The following is a 15,181-nucleotide window of genomic DNA, read 5'->3' on the forward strand; positions in this document are numbered from 1 at the left end:
GCGCGAGGTGATGGCATTGAGGAGAAAAAGCAGCCAGCGAGGTACGTAGCGGGCCCCACCCCACCTGTTGCGCTGGGGGACGCTGTCAATGGCAGCTCCGGGATGACTGAGGCGGCGCTGGAGCTCTGGGAGGGAAGCAACGAGGCTAGACTAGGGAGGGCTCTATCGATGCCGATTGTGTGTCCATACGGAAACACTGGCGTGCCGTCTCCCCTCGACATGTGCCCTGCATCTGGCCTACTGCGTAGCGCGTCTGGCCGCCCCCGTATCGTGTCGTGGTGGTGGTGGCAGCTGCCGCCGCCAATGTACCTAGCAAGTAGCTGCCGCTGGCTGTCTCGTGCCCGGAGCCAAGGTACCTGGGGGAGATGCGACTTGGCGGGCGTCCCACCGTCCCCTCGGCTCGCTCCTTGTCGACCTACGTATCCGGACTGCGGTACGCTGTCTGTGTGTGTGTGAGAGGTGTCCTGTAGGTCGAAGTTAGGGTGCGGCGCTACGGCAAGGTACTGATCAGCCAAGTATCCGAGGTACCGGCCAGTTACCTGTCCTCGCCCCCGGGAGCCCTGACCTGGTTCTGTCTCTGGCGTGGACTCTCCCCACTCGCGTCGAACTCGACTGGAGACTTGACTGAGTCTTGACCTCAACCCCAAGTCGGACAGGGAACGACCAGGTACCCCGATGCTTACCTGTCTGCCAGACCAGCGTGCCGTAGCTCGCGGTACCTTTACGTAGGGTAGCTCGAGGCAATGCCCGTCCATCACCTCAGTGCGTGCTTCTGCTTCGTCTTAGTCACCCTGTGATGGGCGAGACGTGTGTGTGCCCCCGAGTCGTCGGCGTGGGCGCGAGCTTTGCTGGGCCAAGCCGGCTACAATGCCAATGTGTCCGCTACGGTAACGCAACCAGCAACCGGGCAGCCCAGCACCAGGGCAGGCCACCCGCGTACGGTATGAGACCAGACCTTAGCTACGAATACAAGCCCTGTGCCTTGCTGTGCATCTCCCTCCCACTAGTGTGCAAGGTACTCCGTACTCCAGTGCTCCTCACCTCTCCTGAGCTGCTGCTCCTGCCTGTCCCTCCTCCTCCACCGTCGCCGTCCTTGCTCTCCTCGCTGCTCTCTCCACCCCACACCCCCCCCCCCCCGACCCGACTCGCCTTTCGCAACAACCCCCCCGTCAGTCTCTCCCAGAGAGGACATTCCCATCCTGCCTCGTCTTCTCTTCACGTCTGTCTGCCTCATCCGTTTTTTCCCACCTCAACCATCACTTCGCACACTCCTTGCGAGCTCCTTTCCCTTCCACCTCGCTCGTCTCGCCGACAACCCAATCCTCTCCTCCCCTCCCATCCAATCCCTCTTCGATCCATCTTCGATCGATCAGACAAACAACCTACCTTCCTTGAATCACCACGTCCACAAAACCCAACCAAGGCCAAGGCCAAAACCACATCCATCCCAGTTCTCCACTGTCTTTAGTACGCAAATACACACATACGTCAATACGTGCCACATCATCCCACAAAGCTCATCGACGCCAACTCCGACGCCCTCTGTCCGACGCGGCCTTCCTTGCCCATCCGTCCCGTCCATCCAACACCGACGCACTTGACGTGCAATACAAGACAAAAAAAACACCCAATCCTTCATCTGCTTGACTGCCCGCCATGGAGCAGCAGCAGCAACAACAACAGCAGCCGCAGCAGCAGCCGCAGCAGCCGCAGCCGCCAACCGGCGGCGTCCCAGGCCCTACCGGCCGCCGGCTTCACATCGCGCACAGGAGAAGCCCCTCCGAGCTGACTCCGTTGATGAGCATGTTTGCCAATCCGGGCAGTAAGTTCCATCAAACCCCCCTTTATCATCCAGCTTGGCCTTGTCGAGAGCTCCCCGTCGGCCTCCTGACGCGGGTGCGGGCCTCCATCGCCACTCGCGCCTCCCGGGAAACCACATGAAACCTAGACCGGTGCTGACGATACGCCTTCTTTGCAGTGGAACAGCTAGCTATCCAGCAGCAGATTGAGCTGTTGCAGCAACAGCAGCAACAGATTCAAGCTACTCAGCAACAATACATGAACATGGGGATGATGCCGCCCACGCAACAGCTCGGCCCAGGTGGTGCTTTCAATCCCCTGCAGCCGGGTATGACGCAGGGCGCCTTCCAATTCCCCCAACAGCTTCCACAGCAGAATGTCTCAATGGGAGGTCCCCCCACCCAGCCAATGTCACATCGCCGTAATCAGTCGGCACTTCCCAACATGGGAATGGGCCCGCCTCCCGCCCCCTCTTCGGGCCTGTCCGGCTCGACCTTTAACGATGCAGCCGGCGGCGCTCCTGGCAGGGAAAACGCCGGTGGTCGTGGAGGCCGTGGTGGCGGCGCCGGAGGTGGCCACCAGAGACGCCACTCCCTGGCGCTTGCCGATGCGAAGAAGGCGGCAGAAATTGCCCAGCAGAAGCGCACGACGTCGGGTTTCCAGTTCCCCGGCCCCGGCTCCAGTGAGAACGCTGCCGACGGTGGCGCCCCCGCCCCCGCCCCGGCCCAAACCGAGGCCCCGATCGCCCAGGGCACCAGCGCTGGCCGCGGGCGCGGTGGACATGGCCGCAGCCAGAGCATGGCTGTCAACGGCCGTGGAGGTGGCGGCGGTGCAGGCCGCGGCGGCTTTTCTGGCGACTCTAGCCAGAACGACTTTGGCCGACGGAGCAGCGCCGCCGGCGGCCACGCCAGGTCCGGTTCCCGCAACTTCGACGGTAACTGGCGCAACCAGAGCGCCAACCAAGGCCAGGATCAGGGCGGCTTCCAGCCGGGCCACCGCACTCGTGGTTCGATCAACCAGTCCATTTCCAACATCGGCGCGTTCCAGTACCCCGGCCAGCCTCAGCTGATGCAGATGCCCGGCCAGATGCTCCCCATCCAGATGTACCCTGGCCAGCAGCTCAACCCCATGCAGATCCAGCAGCTGCAGGCTCTCCAGGCTGCCCAGATGAACGGTCAGCAGTTTGTTGGCCTTCAGGGCGGTCAGCATGGCGGTCAGCTCGGTGGAAACCAGCAGCAGCAGCAGCAGAGGAAGACCCTCTTCACCCCCTATCTCCCCCAGGCCACCCTCCCGGCTCTTCTTGGCGATGGCCAGCTCGTGTCTGGTATCCTTCGTGTGAACAAGAAGAACCGCAGCGACGCCTACGTCTCCACCCAGGACGGTTTGCTCGATGCTGATATCTTTATTTGCGGTAGCAAGGATCGCAACCGTGCCCTTGAGGGTGATCTCGTCGCCGTCGAGCTGCTCGACGTCGACGAGGTTTGGTCCCAGAAGCGCGAGAAGGAGGAGAAGAAGAAGCGCAAGGACATCACCGATACCCGGTCCGGCTCGACCAACGGGCAGAACCAATCATCCGGTAACAACGATGACAACACCCAGCAGGAAGGCGGCATTCGCCGTCGCGGCAGTCTGCGCCAGCGCCCCACCCAGAAGAAGAACGACGACGTGGAGGTTGAAGGCCAAAGCCTGCTTCTTGTCGAGGAGGAGGAAATCAACGATGAGGCCAAGCCCCTCTACGCGGGTCACATTGTGGCCGTCATCGAGCGTGTCGCTGGCCAGATGTTCTCGGGTACCCTCGGTCTGCTCCGCCCCAGCAGCCAGGCTACCAAGGAGAAGCAGGAGGCCGAGAGAGCCGCCAGAGATGGCGGCAACTCTCGACACCACGACAACCGCTCGCAGGAGAAGCCCAAGATTGTCTGGTTCAAGCCGACCGACAAGCGTGTGCCGCTCATTGCCATTCCCACGGAGCAGGCGCCCCGTGATTTCGTGGAGAAGCACCAGGACTATGCGGATCGTATCTTCGTGGCTTGCATAAAGCGCTGGCCGATCACCTCCCTGCATCCCTTCGGCACGCTCGTCGAGCAGTTGGGCCGCATGGGTGACCTTAAGGTGGAGACCGACGCCCTTCTCCGCGACAACAACTTCTCCTCCGACGAGTTTTCCGAGGCTGTCTTGCGCAGCGTCGGTCTGCAGGACTGGTCTCTCGCTAAGGAGGACGAGGCTGCCCTCGCCACTCGCCGGGACTTCCGTGACGAGAAGGTCGTTACCCTCGACCTCGACGGATCTCCCGAGCTCGCCAACGCCATTCACATCAAGACCCAGCCTGACGGCAAGATTGACATTGGTATTCACATTCCCGACGTCACCCACTTTGTCAAGCCCAACTCGCTTGTCGACCGCGAGGCCAAGAAGCGTGGCACCGCCGTCCACTTGGTCAACCGCACCTGTGCTCTGCTTCCTCCCAAGATTGGCGGGGAGGTCTGCTCCCTGGCCCCCGGCGAGGAGCGTCTCGCTGTCAGTGTGCTCTTCCGCGTGAACCCCCACAACGGCTCCGTCTCTGAGGGCGATGCTTGGGTTGGCAAGAGTATTATCAAGAGCACTGCAAAGATTAGCATCGATGAGATTGATGCGGCTCTGAACGGTCAGAGCGATTGGAAGCACGAGTCTATTCAGCTCAAGGATATTCAAATTCTTAACGTAAGCACCCCCTGGTGACGTAATATGAAGAAGTCTTACTAACGTCCACAGGCTGTCGCCCAGAAGTTCACCGAGGCCCGTGTCGGCACTGGCGGTGAACCCATTGCCCCTCTCAGACTTCTGCAGCAGCTTGATGACGAGAACATCCCCATCAAGCACAACATCTTCGACTCGAGCCCCGCGACCGAGCTCGTCGAGGAGCTCATGCACAAGGCCAATGCTTACATTGCCCAACGCCTTGCCCAGGCCCTCCCCGAGAAGGCCCTCTTGCGCCGACAGGGCCCGCCCAACGCCCGCCGCCTGCAGACCTTTGCTGATCGCATGAACGCGATTGGCTACGAGGTCGAGACGTCCGGCAGCGGCAGCCTGCACAACAGCCTTTTCAAGGTTGACGATGCCGACATCCGCAGGGGAATGGAGGCGCTCGTCCTGAAGTCGATGCAGCGTGCCAAGTATTTCATTGCTGGCAAGACTGCCAAGCAGCTGTGGCCTCACTACGCCCTGAACCTGCCGCTGTACACTCACTTCACCAGCCCCACCCGGCGCTACGCCGACATCATCGTCCACCGACAGCTCGAGGCTGCCCTCTCCGAGGGCCAGATCGAGTACACGGAGGAGCTCGAAAACCTGGTCAAGACGGTTGAGGCTTGCAACACCAAGAAGGACTCTGCGCAGAATGCCCAGGAGCAGAGCATCCACATTGAGTCGTGCCGCAACATGGATAAGAAGCGCCAGGAGGTCAACGGCGACCTCATCACGGAAGGCATCATTGTCTGCGTGTACGAGTCCGCCTTTGACGTTCTCATCCCCGAGTGGGGCTTCGAGAAGCGCGTGCACTGCGATCAGCTGCCTCTCAAGAAGGCCGAGTTCAGGAAGGAGAAGAGAGTGCTCGAGCTGTACTGGGAGAAGGGCGTGCCGAGCTCCGCCTACGTACCCGAAGATGAGCGCCCGAAGGCCGCCGCATCGGTCAGAAACGCCAACGCCCTGGCTGCTGCCCGTCAAGCGGAAGAGGCCGAGCGTGTCAGGAAGGAGAGGGAAGAGGCGGCCCGCAAGCAGACGGAGACGGGCACCATTTCCACCGACGATGTCGATGCGCTCTTCGACGATGACGACGACAACGCGTCGGATATTACCGAGGCCATGGCCGGTGCTTCGCTGGCCGAGAGGCCTACCCAGAGCGTCCCAGGATCGCCGACCCGCGCGGGCTCCAAGCCCCTGCAGCGCACCAGATCCGACTCCAAGGTGCCCGCGCCCGAGGCCCCGGAGACCCGCCTGACGAACAAGGAGAAGTACCTCAAGCTGTTCAAGCTGCGCGAGGAGGGAGGCGAGTACATTCAAGATGTTACGGAGATGACCAGGGTTCCTGTGATTCTCAAGACGGATCTCTCCAAGAGCCCACCGTAAGTCCAAGGCCCACCAGCGAAGTCCCGGGATATATACTAATATGCTGCAGTTGCTTGACTATCCGGTCACTGAACCCCTATGCTCTGTAAAACGGTGTCTCGGACGTATGACGTCTTACACAGGACACAAATTGATCACGACGTGCGTGGCGGACGAGCGTGTCGTGCGTCTTGTCGAGGGAGACGGCATTGTGAATGGTGTAGAAAAGTTTGGGTGAGACATGGGACGATACATCATGAGAGAGAAGGATAATGGGGAGTATATCTTCGTCCCAGGACGAGTTATTTAGCACCAAAGGTCGGAAGCTGAGAGGAGGGCGAGGGAAAGAAAGAGTAGAGATAGCGCCCATCAGGTAGTAAAATGACACATCCAATTACACCCCAACACACAAATCAGGTGCTGCTTCGCCGAAGGGGATTGTCCAGGCACAGGAAGGATGGAGAACGACGGTGTGGTTGAGCGCCCTGGGAGTGCGTCACATTGGATTTTTACGTGTCCCGTCATGGGTGACGGGGCACCCCTTGCGCCACGCTGAGCGTTGCAGAGCCGGCGCGGGTTGGGCTTTTTGCCGTCGTGGGCTCCAAGGGGGGGGAGGCGGCAGGAGTTTCAGCTGCGGTGGTTGAAAAGAGAGCCGGTTTGGGAAACTGACGTGATGACCATGCCCCCCCCGAGGGGGGGTCGGGGCCTGGGAGGGAGGGCGGCCGAGGTCTATAAGTGGGCCGGGAGACACGGGGCCGGGGTGGGACTATAGTATAAGCTTGTAAGGCAGGGCTGGCAGGGCAGGCAGGTCCAGCGTCGCCAACCCCCACCACCCCTCGTCGACTGCGGTACGAAGGAGAGGGCCATCACGGTGCTGCGGGAGGTAGAGTGAGTGAGGGAGGGAGGATCTGCAACGAGTCCAAAGTTCAGATTACATGATGTTCAGTGAGATCTACGCGGCGATCACCAGGGAGCATAATCCTTTTCGTCCCATTCTGCCGCCGAAGCAGAATGGCCCGGTCTGATCGACCCTTTCCTTTTTTACGTGCATATAGATAGATGACGGAATGGGAGATCTTCCGTCTCCTTTTTTTCCTTTCTCTCTCACACTCCATTGATCCATTTCAAAAACTCACGATATTTGAACATGCCGAATACGACACCTCCCCCCCCCCCAAGGGTAGGGCTGAGACGGGGTCGTCCATCCGTGGGTTGTTATTCTGACTAGTGCTGCTTTCCGGCCTCCGGCGGAAAAGTTTTGTTTGTAATTCTCAGCGGGCGTCCCTTTTGCCTTTCTTGCAAGCTGCGAGCCTCGGCAGCATGGCATTGAAGGGCGGCGAGGCGCAGCACATTACCGCCTTGCTGGGAAAGCGAGGTGAGGCATTAGCTGATTCGATTCCTGCTCGTTTCTTCCCAGGACGTCGTGGGCGGCAAAACCACTGCGGGGCAGGAAGCGAGGAGAAAAAATCTTTAGTTGTTTCCAATGGTCTGAACGGGGGTCGCGTAGCTGACCGAATATGAACGTCGGCGAATGGTCGGCGGCGCGGGGTCTGAAAGATGCCGCTGGCGGACTGTGTCAGGCGCGCGCATAGAGGACACTAGTGAGGATGCTGGAGTCAGAATGTTATGTGTGCTCAACTGGGCCAAGCAGGAGAAGCTGGGGCCATCGCGCTCTAGAGTTTCGAAGGGCTGCTGGCAGGGTTGAGCCTGCGAAGGGGGCCGGCTTATCGGAAACAATTTCGTCGGTGGGCAAAAGAGAAGATGGGCTGCAACTCCCACACACGGCTCGGGTCACGGGTAGACGGGGACAGGAGCTTGTCTCGAGTGGATCCGGACGAGCCATGGGCGAGAGTGTGAAATTTTCCTCTCTGTTTATTCCATTTTCTTTTGCTTGATGAAGCGTGGGGGAAGTTGGGACGAATGGATGGTTCGAAGCCTGGAGAGGCTTTTGAAACGGATTGTAAGCCTTGTGAAGTCTTGGCTTGCCGAAGTTAGCCGGTTGAGTGTCGAATAGTTAGCGACCATCCGGTGTCGTGTCGCTGGGATGTGCGAGAAAAGAGAAGGAGGGAAAGTCGAACCTTGGGTACCGCGGTTGCAGGTTTTGGCCAAGCTATTGGATGCATCCTGAAAATCACCGAGCCTGATGTTGCACAAATATGCGAGGAACACTAGCCGTGCTAGTCTCCGCTGAGGAAGCCGCCCGGGGAGGGGTGTTCCATGGCCAATAAGCTTAAGTGGCCAGCGTGTGTTGAGGTGGTTTAGACAAAGCTGGCGGCCACGGGGGAAACGAGGTCAAAGCTCTGGACGCAACTTTGCAAGCTGCCCTCACTCCTGCTATGGGTCTTGGGATTGAGACGACAAGTTATTGCAAAAGATGCCTAACGGCTTTGGGCTGAGATAGCCCATTCTGGCTTCCCTTTACCGTTGTTTCTGCGAAGAGGATATGCGCAGGCATGGGAAAACGCCCGAGTATTACGTTTCTCGAGGCCGAATCAGGTCAGGTTAGACCAGGCCGGGCCGGGCCAGGTCAAGATTTGCCCCTCGAGTCAGGTCGCTTTGTTTCTTACTCCATTGCAGCAGACCCAGAGGAGGCGGGCCGCCAGTGCGCCAGAGCACGACTATCAGCATCACGAATTGGTGATTGGCAAGGCGAAGCAGAGAAGGCCTCCTCTCGCAGGAGCGGCTCGCAGATCATCGGCGTGGACTACTGGTGCGTGACATCCTGGGCGGCTGCGATACGGGGAAATCCCAAAGGCCTTAATTTCGTTCCGGTGCAGGCGGCAACGTCAGAAGTCATCGGTGGTTGTGGAAATGAGATCTGTCTCCGTGTCGCAGGACGAGGGTGGTGTTCTGCGCCAGGCGTTTGGTTGAATGCAGGCGCGGAGGGCAGGAACGCAATCAGACGCCGCGCCTTTGTGCGACTGGTTATCCGGCTCCGATGGTATGGGATGGACGGGAACAATAGACCGGCAGGGGAAGGTGAAGAATGGACGGCCCTGAAGACCGGGTTGACGAGGCATGGAAAGAGATGTTACCGAGAGACGGTTCCTGCATATGAACGGTACGTACCGCCTCAGAGCCCTGCGAGGTTCTGCCGGCAGGTGCGCCACCGGGGCGGCGGCCAATCAGCTGGGGCAGAAGGTGTCAGTGACAGGAGGGCCCGGGCGGCCACGGACCGGGGTTTCTGACGTGGGAGGTGTATCACATTGGTTTCGGCCGACGGCCTGTTCGTGACCCGGGCTGACCTCTGGGCTTGGCTGGGGGTCGCGATGCAACAAAGTTGGCTCGGCTGCAATGCCAAACAGTGGCGAGCGAGGGGGATTTGGGTTGTTCCTGCCCTTTCTCCGCCCCTCTGCCTCCAAAACCCTCCCGCGGAAACCCTTGCATGCAGAGGTCGTCGGGGAAAAAGAAGCGCAAAAACAAGCTCGGCAGGGGGCGTTGCATTATCTGGAAACGGGCTTCGTCCCAATCGAGGAGTCAATTAGGTCCCTTGCCAGGCCAATCACCCCCCCACCCCGTCCTCCTTCAGACCGCACTCTGTGATTGGTGCTGTGCCCACGCGACCGTCCTCCGATTCGCTGAGCTTGTTTGAACTGCAGCGAAACGAAACCTGCAAAAGAGCCCTCTCTCTCTCGCTACCCACGCCTACCTACTATAGCACACGTGCGGCAGCGTAGCAGTGGATGGATACACTACAGTGCCTCCATGCCTATCCATGCCTGGGCGTCGGAGAGAGGAAGGGGGGAGGAAGGCCTTGCTGCCATCTGAACTTTTCGGCCATGTTCTCTTACCATGCAACCCCCCAACCCCCCTTGACGCGATTGGCCAAGGGGTGCTTTCTTACCCGCTAGATCCCCCCCTTCCCATGTCCCTTAACACGCACCGCACCGTCGCACCGCACGCACCAGAGGCGAGCGCTATAGTCCTTGACTTTCAGTGCCAGCGCCAACTCGGGAAGCAAGCTTCCTGCTTACTGAACCCTCCCTGCACCCCTGTCGGGTCTGAAGCTCCGCGGTCGAGCGTATCTTGCTACCCGCATAGTGGGCTCCCGTGTGAACCGACGACGGAAAGAAAGCTAGCCGCAGACGGTCCCCAGCAAGGACCAGAGCAGATCCGACCCCCTCCCGAGTAGCAGAGTAGCAGGCGTGAGAACGGCCATGCGTGGCTGCGAGATGCGCCATGGGGCTACCAACCTGCGGGCCACCGTGAACCTTCTTTATTGCTCGCGTGTTTCCCGCCCTCGGTCGTTTGTTCTCGCCCCTCTTCCCTTCTCTTCTTCATCCCGTTCACTGTGTGTCTTCTTCCAATTATCCAAAAGCGCTGGTCTGCTTTCTCTGGTCCACCGGTTTTGCTTCCACTCTCCTTCGCCTCCGACTTTTACTACGAACTGTCACTCCCTTGGACGACGTTCCTAATTATTCTTGTAATCCTTCACTTCATCGACCGTCCCAGGTGGCACCGATCGACACACTTCACCATCGCCCGAATATCTGTCCAGGAGAACAGTCAATCGAAAAGAAAAAAAGAAGTTTCAGGACGAGAATAACTGCAAGAAAACAACCCCCGACTTAATCAACCATGCCTTTCACAATGAAGACCGCCCTCGTCGCCACCCTGGCCGCATTGGCCACCGCCGTCCCCCTCGGCCCCAAGTTGAACAAGGAGCAGATGAAGATCTACGACTTGGCCAAGAGGCAACAGGCCGGTGCTGCCGCCTCCGGATTGACGGATATTGATATTCTGCAATTGTGAGTCGCGTCCCGGACACACAGCCGGGGAAGTCTTACTAACACGCCGGTCCCACAGCGCTCTTACTTTGGAATGGCTCGAGGGAACTTTCTACCAGCAAGGTTTCCAGAAGTTTCCCGCCCAGGACTTCCAGGCCCTCGGTCTGTCGCAGGAGCAGGTCAACGACCTGCAACAAGTTGGTGCCACCGAGCTGTCCCACGTCTCTTTCCTGCAATCCGCCATTGCCCAGGCCGGCGCGCAGCCCGTCCAGCCCTGCCAGTACAACTTTGGCTTCACCAACGCCGCCGGCATGATCGGTACCGCCGCCGTCCTCGAGAACGTCGGTGTCGCCGCCTACCTCGGTGCTGCCCCTCTCGTCAAGGACAAGGCCATCCTCGGCGCTGCTGGTTCCATCCTCACCATCGAGGCCCGCCACCAGACCTTCATCCGCACCGCCTCCAAGCAGATCGCCATTCCCCAGGCTTTCGATGCCCCTCTCGGCGTCCGTGCCGTCTTCTCCCTGGCCGCGCCCTTCATCGTCTCCTGCCCCGCCGGCTCCAACCTGGCTCTGCAGCCCTTCCCCAAGCTGACCATGACCGCCCCGGCCCCTCCCGCCGCCGTCGCCATTGGCGCCCCGATCATGCTCCAGGCCGACTCCGCTCCCCAGGCCAAGGCCTGCGCCTTCACTACCGGTGGCCTCCAGCCCGGCGGCACTGCCTTCACCCCCTTCACCCCCCAGCAGGGCTGCGTCGTTCCCCCGGGTCTCAGCGGCATCGTCTACCTCTCCCTTACGAACCAGGCCCCCATGGCCGGCACCCTCACCGATGATATCATTGTGGCTGGTCCCATGGTGCTTACTATCTCGTAAGCGTGTCCCATGGCTGGGGTCTATGGTCGCTCAAGCGATGGGCTCGAAAAGGACATGGCGGGTGTGCGTTGATTAATCCCGAAGTGTCAAATACCAAAGGGAAGGGGGACAAGCGTATGATACCTCGCTTACGACAACGGAATTTGGATAGTCAAGAGCAAAAGCAGCCAGTTTCGAAAATGTCGACCACTTTTTTTTTGTCTTTCCTGATTCTTCACTCTCTCAAACGCCCCCCGCCAGTTCGACAAAAACATTTTCACTTCTCTGGCTGGATAGATGGCCTGTATATATGATTGTCATATTATATATATTCCCAACGGGGGTTCAGAGGTCTATTTCAAGACTTATGTATTGTTTAACTGGTAACTCATTTTCCTTTGTCGTCTATCTCTCTCACAGTCTTGTTACATCATATTTCATTTGCGCATTAATCCTGTCTGACCGACACGGACATCATCATGAAGGGGGGGGGAGGGCTCGGAAAAATCGTCCCGGGACAGCGGAAGAAATTCTATGATACCAGCAGAATAAAGCACGATTTTCTTTGAAAAGTATGTTTCGGCCCCTTTCGCATGCGAACGACACTTTGAGAGAGAGAGAACGAGAGAGAAACAATGGGCGAGCCGGAAGGACAGGGGAAAATCAGAGTTCCAGAAGATGATGCCACCAAAGACCTGCACAATTGACGAGCTATCTTTACCCAACTGCAAACACGGCTTCCTTGCGTAGTGAGATGCGAGAGGTGTTCAGTTGAGCCGCAAAGAAGAGGGCTGTTTGCCGCAGACCGTAGGCTGTAGAACCAAGGCTGGCGGGCTAGGATAGACTGGATAGCCAAACCCGGTTTCGTGGGGGGGAGGAAGGTTGGTGTGCCTGGGGGTCGGAACTGGCTCCCGAACCTTCTTCGAGTCAGTGGGACCCCTCCCCCTCTCTCCCCCTTGCGAACTTGATGGCTATTCCCTGGGTCGGATATGCCGTTTAAGCACTTCCGGGTTCCATCTGGCGTCTTGGGGCGCAATGCTCCTCCTCCCCCTTGGGAAAAGTCAGGCGGTTTCGGGGGAAGTTATCATCTTGGCTGATGCGGAACAGCAGTAACCTTTCCAAGGCATCGTGGGCCATGATAAAAATAAAAATAAAAAAGACAAGAATAATCACGAACCCATGCCGCGCGGGGAAATTTTGCAAACGAAAGTCCGGTGGGTGGTTCGGCACTCTGTACCGAAGCTGGTTCAAAATCTTAATTTAATCGAATGGTAGGGTCTCCCTTTTTTTCTTCCTTTTTACCTTTCCCTCAGAAGCCCAGCGCCGTGAACAGTTCTGTACGATGTTGCGGGACTGGCTGCGGCGCCTGCACGACGCGCGTAAGGCATAGGGTTCCGCTGCCTGCCTGATCGACTCGGAAGTTGAGTCAGCATGTGAAGGGCGTATGAATCGCCCGGTTCTTCGGCGGGCGCGAGCCCGGTTCCTGGCCCCGGCGAGGACGTCAGGACAAGCCGACGGGCCTCTGGGCGGCGCCTGCGATGCATCTCAGCAAGCTTTCGGGGGGTGTGGCCGAGTCAGCGGTGCGGAAAGGGGCGGCTTTTGAAACGGAAAAGACGTGGTTGTTGCCAGTGTCTACGTGGCTATTTCAAACTATCGGCAAATGGTATTTTGTCTGGTAGAGCCTTTGGAAGGGACTGGGGCTCGCAGCGGCCCTCGGTATGTGCCGGCGGGTCTGGGCCGATTATGGGTTCTCTCAATTTCTCCTTGGCCGTGGCTTTTAGTTGCGAAGCGGGTCGCTGAAAACAAGAAAGAGATGGAGAGTGATGTAGCCAAAGAGCTCGATGGCACTTATTTCAAGCTGTGAACCGCCCGCCGAAACGTAGTCGATCGGGCCCAGGAAAACACTCAGGAACGGCTGGTCCTTATGCAGCAAGTGAAAGGCCTCACTATCAACCGAGACAGACGGGGTATCTCAAAGGGGCTAAAAAAAGTGGTGGATAGCGTTGGAAATCCCGGTTTGAGACCATGACAGTGATAGCGGGCTGGGCGCGGGTGGTTGCGGGTTGAGTTACAACTCCAGCAGGGCAGCTACTAATCAATTTTTTTCCCGATGACCACAAATTATGGTCTCTTGTCCTCATCAGAGTTCTTTTGTTGTTGGGTTTTCGGCATATAGCATATACACAGGTTGTTGGGGCAGTGTAATTTGGTCGGCCATTGATATGCTTTCATCCAACTGCTCGGAACGGTGCGGAGATGACGAGCTGATGTCTGGTTTGATGCCCCAGATTATGGCATACTCAGGCACACCATCTCGTGGAAGAAGGTGACAAGATGTTGGGTGATTATTTCACAGTTCTGTGAGGTCTGCAAAGGGGCGGAGGGGCTAGATGACTTGCTCCTTAGATATGTACAAATGCATAAGAAGAAAGCAGCAAGATTAATTATAACTAGGACCTAAGAATAAAATGCAGGGGAGCTATTATATGGTAATTTGCTTCATCGTTGGCGATGGATGACGGAGTTGCGGTGGCTGTAGTGTTCGTCGTCGGCATGACTGGCGGCAGTGTTGGAAGTTGGCGAAGATGAAAAGAAAGCCGTTTTCTTCTTCCAGACCCTCCAAGGGGTTCGTTGGGTTTATTTCGCCGCTCCGCCCTGTATCTTGCTTTTTTTTACTCCGGCGGATGGAGTTCATGGGAGAGACCCCCTGCGATACGGGTGGTGAACGTGGATGGGCCCGACAGGCGAGAAGGCAGGATCTCGTTCAACTGATATAAAAGCGATAGTTCTCCTGATTATAAGATGAGCTGCCGCCACTAGATCAGCCGTTCGGAGCCCAATGACCACTAAAGTGCCTCTCAGCCGGATACTGTAGAGGTAGGTTGCTTTCGGCGTTATGGACTGCCAATCCTCATTTTCCAGCGGATTTTCAGTAAGATACTTTCATCCCCGCTATCACAATGTTACTATCGGGCCGTACTGTCGCTTCAGAGCGATGTTGTACCTAGATCCGTGCTGGAAGTCGTCCGTCTGGACATCGCTACAGGGTGACAGTCAGAAAGGGCTATAAGAAAGCCACAAGAACTCCTGGGCGTCATAGAGGCGTTATTTTCAAGATATTCCCTCGGAATAACCAAGGTTACATTCTGTCGTCTACATAGTAATTTGTATCCACGTGGATCTACGGACGCAGCTGTGCTGGAAAAATCCTCTATCGTGATCTGGTGTGATTGGTTCCCGTTATCACACAGGTTCTAAAATCACACCCTCGCAGCAACTTGGCGTTGCTTATACCATGATGTATTCTGTGGTATTGAATTTGAATTTCCCCCGGACCTATGCAGCCTATCCACAAGAACGAGCATGCCGCCCTCTGGTGTCGCAGAGAACGAATTGCGATTGTTGTGAGAGTTACAATGGCGTGTATTGAGCCTTTATAAATGGAGATGGCCTATTTTGTTTCTAAAATTATATACGAAGTAAAAAACTTACTTGTTGCCAGACACAAAACCCAAGCCACCCCGTTCGCTGCTGACGGTGATGAAGTCATGTAGCGGGGCCCGCCTGCGCTCTCGGCGCGCCGGTGTGGGGCCGACTGGCGCCAGCGAAATACGGGTCGACCATCTGAAATGAACGACGTTGTCCCATGCCTATATTCACATCAATCTGTCCCATAATCGTTTTACTAGTTGGTGGTGATTAGCTGCGTCGGTGGTCTTTTACCCA

The 15,181-nt window shown here is 57.7% G+C and overlaps 2 protein-coding genes across 2 annotated transcripts; both read left to right on the forward strand.

The window, feature by feature from the left end:
* Window positions 1–1,656: 1,656 nt before the first annotated feature.
* EsH8_III_000586 (mRNA-binding translational repressor SSD1) lies at window positions 1,657–5,990 on the forward strand (the record flags this gene model as incomplete). The annotated part of the gene is made up of 4 exons (XM_083262311.1): window positions 1,657–1,822; window positions 1,979–4,497; window positions 4,549–5,897; window positions 5,951–5,990. The coding sequence occupies 4 exons, from the start codon at window positions 1,657–1,659 to the stop codon at window positions 5,988–5,990; spliced, it is 4,074 nt and encodes a 1,357-aa protein (XP_083122798.1).
* A 4,468-nt stretch (window positions 5,991–10,458) lies between these two features.
* Window positions 10,459–11,476, forward strand: EsH8_III_000587 (ferritin-like domain-containing protein; the record flags this gene model as incomplete). Its single annotated transcript, XM_083262312.1, has 2 exons — window positions 10,459–10,628; window positions 10,687–11,476. 2 exons carry the CDS (start codon window positions 10,459–10,461, stop codon window positions 11,474–11,476), a joined length of 960 nt encoding a protein of 319 aa, XP_083122799.1.
* Between the last annotated feature and the right edge of the window lie 3,705 nt (window positions 11,477–15,181).

The sequence above is a fragment of the Colletotrichum jinshuiense genome, chromosome 3 (genome assembly GCF_051148585.1).
Source record: "Colletotrichum jinshuiense chromosome 3, complete sequence".
Taxonomy (NCBI): Eukaryota; Fungi; Ascomycota; class Sordariomycetes; order Glomerellales; family Glomerellaceae; genus Colletotrichum; species Colletotrichum jinshuiense.